This window comes from Cyrtonyx montezumae, unplaced genomic scaffold (genome assembly GCF_038088225.1).
Source record: "Cyrtonyx montezumae isolate F1298 unplaced genomic scaffold, pur_monq_1.0 scaffold_4, whole genome shotgun sequence".
In the NCBI taxonomy this organism is placed as follows: Eukaryota; Metazoa; Chordata; class Aves; order Galliformes; family Odontophoridae; genus Cyrtonyx; species Cyrtonyx montezumae.
The window spans coordinates 1,000,721-1,013,086 of record NW_027072045.1 but is presented as its reverse complement, the minus strand read 5'-3'; the positions used below and the strand labels follow the sequence as shown (position 1 = coordinate 1,013,086).

Here is a 12,366-nt window from a genome sequence, read left to right as displayed (position 1 = left end):
CAAAAGCTTTGGTTTCTTCCTCTTTGATGACGATGTCAATGTGTAGTTATCAGCAAACAGTTATGTGAACGCTGAGCTCTAAAGCAACCAAACTCAGTACATAAATTTTACATAGCAAGGATAACGTGCTTATTATTTCCATTAATAATACATCCACCCTATCAACTTCATATTTGCTCTTGCACTTTCTTACAAGGCTTAATGCTCTCATCTTAAGTGTTCCATCTGCTTATCTTTATACAAAATGTATGTACAACCAAATCGCATTCATCTCTAAGCAGACGGAGCTGTGTGGAGGCACTGGTGACAAAATTAGACCGAAGTTGTGTGTCCACTCTTCTCCCCTTGCTTACCATGTCAGAGCTCCTGGGGACAGCTGTTACCTTTCCAGGAGTGCTGTGCTGTGTGGCCAAGACCACGCTCATGCAAGGCAGACAGCGGGAAGGTTTTCTCTAGAGCAGTAGTAAATGCAGGAAAGCAAGTCAACGTGTGGTTATTTATCAAGCACGTTTTGGTATTTGAAGGTATTTGTGGGACTGGCAAGGTAAAGGAAGGGCTGTAAGGGATGGTGCATGTCCTACATGTGCTCTGAGATGGGCGGTCCCAACAGACTTATCCAGGGGAGGATCATGTTGGGTATCAAGAGAAATTTCTTCTCTAAAGAGGAGAGTCCACATCCCTGGAGTGTTTGGGCCCACAGGGATGTGGCACTGAGAGAGGCGGGCAGTGGGCACGGTGGGCTGGGCTGGGGGGACTCAGAGCACTTTTCCACCATTAATGGTTCCATGTACCAATACCCCGTACCTTTGCTCCCTGTTCAGGTCTGCAGCAACAGGACTTCACAACACGACACGACGGGCTCTCTTTTGAGAGACAAACAAACTGAGGTCACGTAGATGCCAGCAAGCAATGTGGCACAGCTGCTAAGGCCTCCAGTGGTGCAGTACATAGCTGGGAGGTTTCACTTTGGACCGAGCACGGCCTGCTGCATGGAGCAGAAGCCACCCAGGGGCACAGCAGGCATGCAAGGAGAGCAGGCTGCTGGGAAGGACCACTCCGTGTGCACCACAACTGTGCTCCAGCTGCAGCAGTGCACAGCCAGCAGCACTGGCTGTGGGGTTTGCTCCAGAAGCACGCAGCTATGGAGCAGTGATAATCTACAGAAAGCCATGAGGTCCACGGAGATTAGAGCTTAGATTCATGAGGGTGTCAGGCACCTGTGTTTCTACCTAAAGCCACAGGAACTTGGGTCTGGTCCTAAGGTGCTCCAGTTCGGAGAGGACAGAAGTCTGGAAGCACAGATGGAGATGAGCTGAAAACTATTCACCCTCCATTCAACCAAACCTGCGGAGGAATTATGTTGTTTCAAAGCATCAATTCTGTGTATCATTCATGTATCTGGCCCAGGAGGGGAAGCTAGGTGGGACACATAGCACAAATGAGCCCATGGAGTATAGAAACCCAAACTGTCCCATTGCCCTCCATGCTTCAGTGACTGCTGAATGCAATTCAGTCATTAATGGCGTAACAAAATCAGTCCGTTTCGTACTGTAGCCAAAGGTGTGTTTAATGCTTCTGCTTTTGCAGCAACTTAGAAAATACAGAGTTAAAAATATTATATAATATTCATCTGAGTTAAAAACTGACCGCACGCTTTATTTTCCTATATACACCTAAATAGTGTCTTTCAGGTTGCTTTGTGTACAAACCATAGCGTTAAGAAAGATAAAGGATCCATCATGTTTATCAGTAAGACACAGTTTCACAGCTGTACCAAAGCAGTTCTGAGGTTCCACTGCAGATGTGACACCAATCTGCTTTAAAGAAGCATTCCCAGTCCTGATCTACGCTGCAGCAGCACATGCTCCTGAGTGCCCAAATCCAAATCACAAACACAGCGTGTCCACCCAGAAACATACTCCTGAAGCAAGAGTTTGCTACATCTCTGCCCCAACCCGTTTGTGTAGTGGCTGATTTTAGTTCGTTAAAAGGCATGGAGCAAGCTAGCACATCCTTCCTGAAGACTTGCTTGGAAGGTTGTGCAGAAGTGTATGCAGCTCATTTGTGAACACAACCAGGGCTCACAGTGTTACATCGTGTTTGTGGGCAGTGAAGACCCAGCCCTGAGCAGCAGCAAGTCCTGCAGCCCTTGGGTGAGAGCAGAGCAAATGAGAGACAGTGTGAAACTCAGGACCACCAAGTGAGCAACATCCGTCACTTCAGGACAAGATGAGGGGAAATGGAAATGGCCTTCAGTTGTGCCAGGGTAAGTTTAGGTTGGATATCAGGAACCACTTCTGTACAGCAAGGGTCGTTGAGCACTGGGATGGGCTCTGCAGGAACGTGGTGCAGTCACCATCCCTGGGTGTGTTTAAATACCGTTTGGATGTGGTGCTCAGGGCCATGATTTAGCAGAGGGCTGTTAGAGTGAGGGCAGTATGGCTGGGTCGTGGTTGGACTCAATGATCTCTAAAGTTTTTTCCAACCTGAGTGATTCTGTGATTCTGTGCCTCGCTTCTGGGTACCTGAGGCAGAACACAGCTGAAATAGACACCTATCCAGAATACCTTATCAAAATCTCTCCATGTTTTTTTTTTTTTAGGACTTACAGCCTCACGCAGTGAGGAAGAGTGCAGAACGCTGAAAAAAAGGTACAGTGCAGTTCTGCCTCCTGGCACAGACTGCAAACCCCAGCAGTTTGCCGTTGATTTGTGTTTCAATCCTAAGCCAACTCAAGGTCTACCAAAAAGAGGGAGCTGCTAGCAAAACCAGATAATCTTCACTCTCTGCTGATCAGGGAGTACACACACCCGGACTTCAGCCACACACAGATAATGCTTCTTGATTGGAGACAATGCCAATGATCACTTCAAAAGGAAAACTCAGGTAAGACACTCTCCTGAGGCCCAATTCGTTTTTGTATTAATAAGTGTGATGGTACAGATACTGTTGGAAACTATCAGTGTAGCAACCATTTTTGTGATATGTGACATTCAAGACTGAACTGTGAGATAAGATCAGGACGGCTGGAACAGGACATGCTATCAAAGACTGCTCTCCCCATGGTAAGAAGTGTTTCCATTCAGTGCCTGTCCTGCTTCTCAGCCTCTCCCTATCTGCCCACCTGCTGCTGGGTGCTCCCAGCCCACTGCTCTTGCAGGTAAGCAGCTAGGGAAAGCTATTCTGGAAACGGACATGGTAGGAATGCAGAGATTAAAACTTGTCGAATCAAAAGGATGAGAAAGATAGATTTCTTAGAAATCTTTGCTAAGGAAGAAAGGCATTGCATTTCTGTGTCAGAAGTATTTCTTACGCTCACTCTTCCTTATAAACTTGTTATGATGCAGCAAAGATGGTAACTGCCACGTGTTCCTTCACTCCTTCTCTATAGTAACATACTGACAATACTCAGTATGGCTGCACTAACTGGGATGAACTGGAAGTGAGGGGAGCTGACTTTCCACCTGCCAGGCTGCACTGAAACCCATTCATTCTCAGAACAGATATAACTGGTCAGGCAACAGAGCTTTCCTGGGACAATCCAACTCACATTTACTTTCCACAGTAAGTACAGCATTTGGATATGGGAACTATTCACAGGAGTAACCTAAGTACTGATCAATTTGATCTGGTACAGAATGCAGCATGACATTTATAACAGTGCAAAGAAGGTAGCACAGGCCCACAGTCACACTGTGGGTTGCAGGGTAAAAAAGGATAAAGTTCTCCTACTTTCTTGAGCTGCAGAGATGCAGTAATCTCCAAGGACAGAGCTGAGAGTCACTGTGGGCAGAGTAATAAAATACGTGCACAGTAACAATGAGAAGACCAATATGAAAAAATTACATTAAAATCGAACGGAGTATGACTTCATCAGGCCCCTGTAATGCAGGCAGGAATTGTGACCAATCCTGTGATCCATGTACAGGGGGACCTTACAAAAACCAAGCAATGGCTGCTCTGAAAGGAGAAGAGAAGGAGCATGAGAGGAGCTGCAAGGACCATAAGGAAAATCAATTAGATCTCATGCTGACTGTATGCTATCCTAGGCTAAAATACAGTCAGGTTCTCAGCCAACAGAAGAAATATACACACTGGTATCTGTGAATTCTTTAAGGATGAAAACTGAATTATTTAAATGGAAAACCATCCTCTCTGGTGACTCATAGGGCATTCCCTATGTTTTAAACTCAACGCTGTGCTTCTCTGGTCTGATACATTCTAGCGGAAAAGTCCAAGTGTAATTTCTCTCCTTCAGATAACCTACATTTTGATGATAAACTGTTCTGCTAACAGCTACTTCCAAGCATTCAACTCAGTGAAACCCAACAGGTTTTGAGTCATTTTGCAGTGACTAAACTTTCAGATGCCTTCTGGCCTTTTACATTCAAAGAAACTATTCCAATTTTTACAGCACAGAAGCTGAAGCATAGCCATCTTTTTTCTGTTATCAGTATATGGGAACGTGCTCATCACTACCATCATTTCAGCTGAGTGTATGTTCCTTTCTAGCTTGGATAGATACTATTGCTTGTATCAAGCTGTACTAGGAGCTGGGGAGCTCAAGATGAGCTTCAAGGTAACATGGCCAATACGAATTTTACAAGCACCTGATCTTTGACCAGATTGTACTGCTTCTGTCACTGACAGAAATGCTGGTTTGAAAGAACTGGTAGAACCACAGTCGTAGGGGTCAGGGGTGGTCTGGAGATCCAATCCTGCTTTGCAAAGATCAATTTTTTGCTCAGGAAGAGTATCTTGTTAATAAAAGTCAACTCAGTGCTAGCTACAACTCCACACACAATATGGGAAGCGTTCTAGGACTACAAAAAGCTTTGTCTGAGCATTTCACAGTGCAATAAGCACTACTGGGATAGTAACCTTTAAAAGCCTGTTAGTAGATTTTTGCAACTCTAGAGCTCTCGTTTCAGTCCACACTGAGCAGTGCCTGCCCTCCAGCAGGAGGGGCTGGAGGCTGTTTGCCTGCCTTGCTGCTGCTGGGCCGAACCCTGCCCGTGGGATCAGGGCACACTTCTCCTCACAGTGGAGACTGCTTTCCTCCTGAACTTTGGCAGGTCACAGCAATCTCCATCTAATGCAGAGGGTAAAGCACATTGCTATTCCGTTCTGAACAGCAGCCAGCTCCATGCCAGAGCAGCCACTGAAGTGTCACATCCAAATAACACAGCTTGGATACCTTAAGAATCCAAAAATCGGCAGGTGTTAAAACATCTGCAGACTGCCCAAATGTTGATTACATTATTTGTGGCAGGCCAATAAAATCAAGTTGGGTAACAAGCTGACTTGTTCTGTATCACAACAGCTGGAAAGAGGGAATCCCAGAGTGTCAGGTGGTATTGTCAGCAACCTGAGGACTGCATAGACCTGAAGCACCACTCACCTTTGCATCAAAATGCTGTTCAAATAATACTGATTTTCACTGTAGACCGTTACCTGTCACATTCCCAAATTGTAAATCAAGTAAGAGTTTGGCATGTAGGAAAGGTACCTGAATTGGGTGCAGATTCTGGATTTTGAACAAGTTTCAATAGGGTTTTTACTGGTCTTCACACAGCTGTAAAACTGATCAGCTCTCTGTCTAGAACTGAAGAGTCCTCCCAGAGAAGAGATGAGAGGAGAAATATCCTGGGTTGAAAAAGACCTCAAAGATGATCTTGTTTCAACCCCGCTGCCGTGGGCAGATCTCCCACCACTAGAGCAGGCTGCCCAGAAGGGCCCAAGTGAGACAGTGAAACATCTTGTATCAGCATGACCTTTGTTCCAGGGCCAGGTGAAGACTGGGCCAAGGGCCAAATCAGCTTAAGTACTCCAAAAAGTTGAATCAAATATATATATTTTTTCATACATATGATACCTTAGAAACAAAAGCATTCTTTTCAAGTGTAAAAACAGGGGCATCCAGCTGTGTGGTGGAGGAGGAACACAGAGCGGCGTGCTCACACCGTGAGTGAACATACTCCAGCTGTACACTGCTCACAGGTGCATTTCTAGAACCTAACAGGGAAAGCAGCATTGCTTATCTGCAGTCTCTCCATCTCTAGCAGCCCAGGATGTGACTGAAGTGTCCCTGAAATGACAAAATGGTATGTGACAGAATGATCAAAACCTGACGCCTTTTCTCAGTATCTGTTTTCAAACATGACTGTAAAAGAAATGGACAGTTCTGCTAAGAGCATCTCAAGTGCTCCCTCCTTTCCCAAAGAACTGGAGGACAAAGGTTAAAGAACCTGCAAATTCGGTATGTCATCTCACACTGTGGCTCCACGCACTTCTGCTGCTCCTTCTGAAACGTGTGGTAGTGAAAACAGGCCTCAGTGTTAAGAGAGCAAGCTGAAAAGTGATATCCCCTTTGAATACACTTTGAAAATCACAGCATATGGTGTAGAAACTAAGAACTAAACGTGTTCAGGAAAGCTGACATGAATGACGTTCCTCATGCAAAGTCCAGTGCTGAGAAGACTACCACAGCCAAGATGAACCATCCCAGCCCCATCTGCCGTCTGTCTGCCCTACTCCAGCTTGGATGTGTCATGTCTTTTGGATGTAGCATACAGTTTCTTTGAGAATTTTATCATTATTACTGTGAATAAGCACTCCACCATGATTTATTTTGCTACCTGGAGGCTCTGCCCTCAGGGACGTTTCAGCTGTTCTGAAGGACTTCCATGATGCATCTTATTCATTGGGACAACCTCATTTTCCTGAGGTGAAATTTTAATTCAGAAGAAAATTATCAGCTTGCCACACGTTTTATTCTCAATATAGGGTTTTATTATTTTAAGAATGAACACATTACCAATGTAAGTCCTACTACATTATCGAAGTGTAACTGTTATCTACTCTGGTGTGGCTGAAGGGAACACAGCTAACAAATCTGTACCATCAGCTCACCCACAGTTAGAGGAGCTGTGGATGAATTGTGCTGTGGGTGCAAGGACACTCACATGAGCCAGCTTCTATCAGGACAGCCTGACGAGCTCAGCACAGCACACATTCAGCTGCACTGGAACACAATTCCAGCTGCTCTGCTCTGGTCTTTGTGTTTGGCATTATGTCTAAACTAACAAAGCCTGCTGACTGAAACTGAGAGTCAAAAAGAATCCCTCCCCTCTGCAAAAGCAACCCATCGGGGCAAAGGCAGTCACACATCCCTTTCATCCAGATTGTTCCAGGGCCATGACTCGAATAACAGAGAACTGAATATGTACGCTAACTTGATTAATCCATTACCAAACACTGCATCTTGCTCCTTAAACTCTAATTAGTATTTGACATCATGCAACAGATGTGGATAAACTTTGTCACCACTACAGGGAATGTCAAGGAAAACAGGATTTCATCTGAGTCAGTCATACTTCAGGTGAGCCTGCTCTGAGCAAAGCAGCTTCTATTTCAACTCCTGATACGAGTCTAACTCAGCAAATAGCTACACAAAAGCTCCACATGTTTATGCTAACACTGACTCGAGTCACTCTAGTGACAGCACAGGACAGTTCAGTAGGAAAATTCTTTACTTTTGAGATTCCAGTTCTCCTTGAGTACAGTTAGCAGACTGCCTCCTTCAGTTCTTACAGCTGAAAAGCATTTAGAAGTCATCCATTACACCCAATCAAATGAGTGCTTGCTGAGGATGTGAATTATACATCCTAAGGGTTCCTAATTTTGATTTCAAGATCGATACTACATCACAGCAAAAAAAAAAGCATCATGATGTTCTGACTTAAAACAGTCTAATGGAATTACAGTATTTATATTCACGTTACATGAAAGTGGTGATAATCTTCCAGAATTCAAAGGTCATCAATACAGAGGAACTTTACAAACTGTAATGTTGGCACTGTAGTTCTGTAACATAACAAAGCCGAGTTTGTCATGTGCCAATTTGGGTTTTAATTCCAACATCTTTGAGGAAGAGAGATAAATAGAGCTAGATAGAGGGAAAAATAAGAACGAGAATGAGATTCCTGAGTACTCTGCTATGATTCTGTAAATCAGGGAAGGTGCACTAACGGGGTAGAGGAAGCTGTATGCTACTGTTTGCTTCCTAAACTCTGCTTTTTAGTGTGAATGTGAAAAATGTGCCTGCAGTCTCCGTATTTCCCAAACGCTGCTGAAAACATATTAGTTTGTACTCTGCTAGCATACCTCAGAAATGCTAAATCAATCTGCCTTCGTTTATTTACATGCTTTATTCCTGAGAAACGTAACTGCGGTTTTTATTAACTTTATGTTTTATGGATCTAATACTTAAGAACAAGTCTACCTTTTATGCCACAGAAAAAGGTTAATATACTTACAGATTCTCCAGCAATACATCTCGGGCAAGGCTGGGAAGTACCTCTGCTTCCTTGGTTTTCAAAAATCTAATTAACAAAAACATGTACAGAGCCATAAGAAAAAAAAAAAGACAATTATTAGCAATTGGATTATAAAACTGACTTAAAATGCGTCCTAATAAATAGATCCGTTGATGGTGTAAACATACCACTGAGTTTTGCTTTGTCTTTGTAGCCCAAGGAGCACAGCTGGAGGAGACTTTCTGTTTAGAATCCAGCTCCATAGCGCAGTCAATGAGGCGAGCATCGACCTCATTTGGAAAGGCCTCCAACGGCTTGCACACTCGCTTCTGAAAGAATCAAAAGGGATATGTGTGTGCCTTTGCAAAGCGTGGGCTGTTGGATACAGGCCTGCAGGATTTGTTTAGGACTGACAGGGATCTTATATTCACTTGGAAGAACAGCAAGCACGGCCAGTTAGTAAATACAGCCCGTCAGGCACTAGGCCAGAGCACAGCCACTCTGCATGGGACGCCGTGCCTGGCGCTGGGTGAGCAGGGAGAGGTGTGGATCTCAATACACATCTCTGTGCCTCAGCCACAGAAAGCGGGGAGAGAACGCTGCTGGGAAAAGAGGATCCGTCACCCTCCATTAGCATCTAATTTGGGATGGGGCTTATCAAAGGAGCAGATCATGGGAAGTTCTGTGAAACGCCTAATTAAATCACGGAAACGGAAGGAAAACCCTGAAGCCAAGTCAGGCAGTTATGAAGACATCTCTTGTAATGATTTATTTGTGCCTTTTTCTGCAAACTGTCACCTCCCTACAGCTTCCCTCTGCTATGCAAACAGCCAGCTTCCTGCTTCTCACCTGAACTGTTACCTGCAATAGAGCAACTTCTGGATTTCCACCTTTGGAGAACGGGTTGTGCTAAGCCAGGATGCCTTTCTCACAGTCGTTGGCATCCCAGTGTAAGAGTGGGGCTGTGCAGAGACTGTGCAAACCACGTCAGGAACACGGGAGGGTAAGGGGCAGGTGTGGGGCAGGCTCCGAACAGAAACCCTGAGAAGGGAACTGCCTTCAGCCCGTGACTGCACCGGGATGCTCCTTGAGACTGCAGCAGCACATTAACAGAACAATGAGAAATGTCAGAAGTGATGCAGCTGTTCCAGGGCCTGGCTCTGACTGAGATCCAAGGGGATGCACGTGCTTTTGAAATCACTTTCTGAGCAAACTTTGCTTAAGGAGTAACAGCATTCTGCCTTTTTCACAAGCGTACGATTTCACAGGTGGGAGAGGCGTTGCCACCGAACTGACAGGCTGCTCGAGCATGGAAACTAACTTCCAAATGTGAATATCTTATGTAAAAATGAAATGGAGCAATACAACAGGAACCTCAGTGGAAAACAGTTGAAAGGAGAACACTATCAAGGAATACGGGATATTTGGACGGGAAGCAAATCGAAAAGTGAAATGTATTGTACTAAGAAAGTGAATAATATAATAATAAAAAGTCTGAGGGGGTCCTCTAAAGGCAGATTGCCTTCCGCTGGGAAAACATTCTCTCCCCTTTGTTGCAGCACAACTCGTCCTTTATTGAAAGCTAGAGCATAGTGCTGCAGCAGCAGAGCTGGCACGGCGTGCGAGATGAAGGAAAAGAGGAGAAAACGATTTACTGCCACATATCAGAAGAACTTTGGCTTATTAAAAATAAATTCAAAGCACCGTTTTGGGGGAGTTTAAGACATTCAGCAGCAGGGACAGGAATGCAGCACACAGAGTGGCTGGCTGACGATCTTATCACAGCGGCTCCCAGACAGTGTGCGGGAGCTGTGAGCAGTGCTGGCTTCAGGGAAGGCTTCGCTCCTGGAATTCTCTCTTAGGAAAGAAGCGATCGATACATCAATCCTGCCTGCGAACAGAACACATTTAGCGCAGGACTCCAAGTGCCTGTGATTAATAAGGATCAATGAGCGAGCTACTCAAAAGGCAGCCACGCATTGCGTCAAAACGACTCATTTTGTTAGGGAGCGATTGTGGTACATCATCTCCGGCTTGAAACACAGCTCGAGACAAGAGACAGCAATCCACAGCGTGTGAGCAGGCAGAAAACAGAGCAGATGTTCTGTCACTCTCCCTCCCAGCCCGCAAGTCCTGGAAAAGCACGTGCATTTGCTGTTGGGATGAAGGCCTCGCAGAGATGCTGCTTCTTATGAACAGCAAAACCGGACTGGCGTTCCCGGGGGGACCAGGGATCCGCTGTGCCCCACTCAGCACCGCCTCCAAAGGCCCAAACACCGCCAGCGAGGGGCTCCATCCTGCAGGAGGTTCCTGCAACGCGTGCACCCCACGTCCAACACGCAGCGGGAGCCACGGGGCACCAACAGAAGCCGCACCCGCGTTCAGAACGGCCTCCAGGCCCGGCAGCGGCTCGCAAAGGGCCGAACCAACGCTATCACGAACCCCGAAGCGCAGCGCGCAGCTCCGGGCACGGGGCGGCACCGCGGGGCAAACGCGGCCGCGGGGAACTCCGCGCCGCCCCTCCCGCGCACAGCGCCGCTCCGCGGGCTCCTCCCGCCGCCGCCGCCAGGGGGACCCGAGCCCGCCCGGGGCCGCCATCTCCCGCCCGACGCGCGGCACTCACGCGCTCCGGCTCTCCGAGCTCCCGCTCCCGTTCGCCCGGCGGTCCCCGCCGCCCCCGCGCCTCCATGGCGGCGGGGCCGGCGCACGCGGCTCGGGCTGCCCCAGGGCACGGCCGCGCTCCGCCGCCGCTCCGGGCGCTGCCGCCCTCCCGCACGGGGCGGGGCCGGGCCCGGCGGGCAGTGCGCCCGGGGCCGGGGCGGCGCGGAGCTGCCCCCGTCCGCCCGCTGCGCTCGGGGCGGGCGCTGCCGCTGTGGACGTGGGGATCCCGCGGATCCCGCGCCGCACCGGGGCTTTGCTACGTGGAGCGGCTGCGGGAGCCGGGCTCGGTCGGTGTGGAGGAGGGGGGCTGAGAGGTCGCGGATGTGTGCTGCCCCATAAGGGAGGACGTGGTGCGGGGGGGGTCGGCCTCTGCTCGCTGTAACTGCGGCAGGACGAGAGGGGACGGGCTCACGGTGCGCCAGGGGAGGATCGGGTTTGTTTTCTTTCTTGAATGTAACCATCAGTGCCGTTCATATTCTACCGCTTTAAATAAGTGAAGCGGGTTTTGTTTACACAGTGAAGCTAAGGAAGTGGAATTGCTGCGCGAAATCTCAGGTTCCATAAAGTCGCTTCTGTCTGTATTATTACCTCCCCGATGCTTGTGAAGCGCACACAGTTTGAAAACTACTTCTTTCTGTGATTATTTTGCATTGAGGCGCAGCGAGGTACCCGGCTTTCAAGGCAGACACATCCGCTTTCCAAACAGAATCATTCAGAAGCTTTCGAGGATCGCCTGCAAATTCCCTCCCAGGGCAGCAGGACACCAAAGCCCCGAGCGTGGGACACGGACTGCACACCTGATCCCAAATGGCGAGAGTTGTGTCAGGTTTACTCTGAAAACCATCAGCAGAAGATTCTGTTCTGCAGGATGACTCCCTTCTTAATGAAGTAAAGGTGTCTCCCACCAAAAGGGATAACAAAATTCATGGGAGGAAGAGTGACTGGGCAGAGTCCGACAGAGCTCATCACTCCCTGGCACTGCGTGTCACAGATAACATTAGTCTTGGTTTCAGGTTTTTTTTTTTTGGTGGGCCTTGAGACCTTAAATCCTCAGTCGGGAACATCTAATACACCACTTGTCTGTTCTGCTCTGCTAAATCAAGCTATTTGCATTGACAGGCTATCCCTGGCATTCCTTCCAGCGCTTATTCTGCACCAGGGATCCAGTTGTGCTTACACTATATGCTCCGTCACATCTTTGAGCCTGAGGGTGTACCACAAAAAAATTAATCCACTGATTCTTCTCTCTCTTTTTTTTTTTTTTTAATTTAGCAATCGACATGCCTGATAGAAAAATAACCCTAACTCTGGGTAATCCAGTTTGCACAACATCTGAAGCATAACTCATTCCCGAGTTTGAACCGAGCCCAAATCCATTCACATCAGA

At 47.4% G+C, this 12,366-nt stretch overlaps 1 protein-coding gene across 1 annotated transcript in view; it reads right to left on the bottom strand.

Annotated features, from left to right (window-relative positions):
• CUNH10orf143 (chromosome unknown C10orf143 homolog) overlaps nucleotides 1-11,082 on the bottom strand; it is a 64,592-nt gene extending 53,510 nt beyond the window's left edge. The window contains exons 1-4 of the mRNA XM_065746885.1: nucleotides 10,942-11,082; nucleotides 8,507-8,647; nucleotides 8,319-8,384; nucleotides 5,962-6,088 (exon numbers count right to left, since the gene is read on the bottom strand). Coding sequence (XP_065602957.1) covers nucleotides 6,059-6,088; nucleotides 8,319-8,384; nucleotides 8,507-8,647; nucleotides 10,942-11,007 — 303 coding nt within the window. The 5' untranslated portion in view covers nucleotides 11,008-11,082 and the 3' untranslated portion in view covers nucleotides 5,962-6,058. The remainder of the gene's footprint in view (nucleotides 1-5,961; nucleotides 6,089-8,318; nucleotides 8,385-8,506; nucleotides 8,648-10,941) is intronic.
• Nucleotides 11,083-12,366: the final 1,284 nt, after the last annotated feature.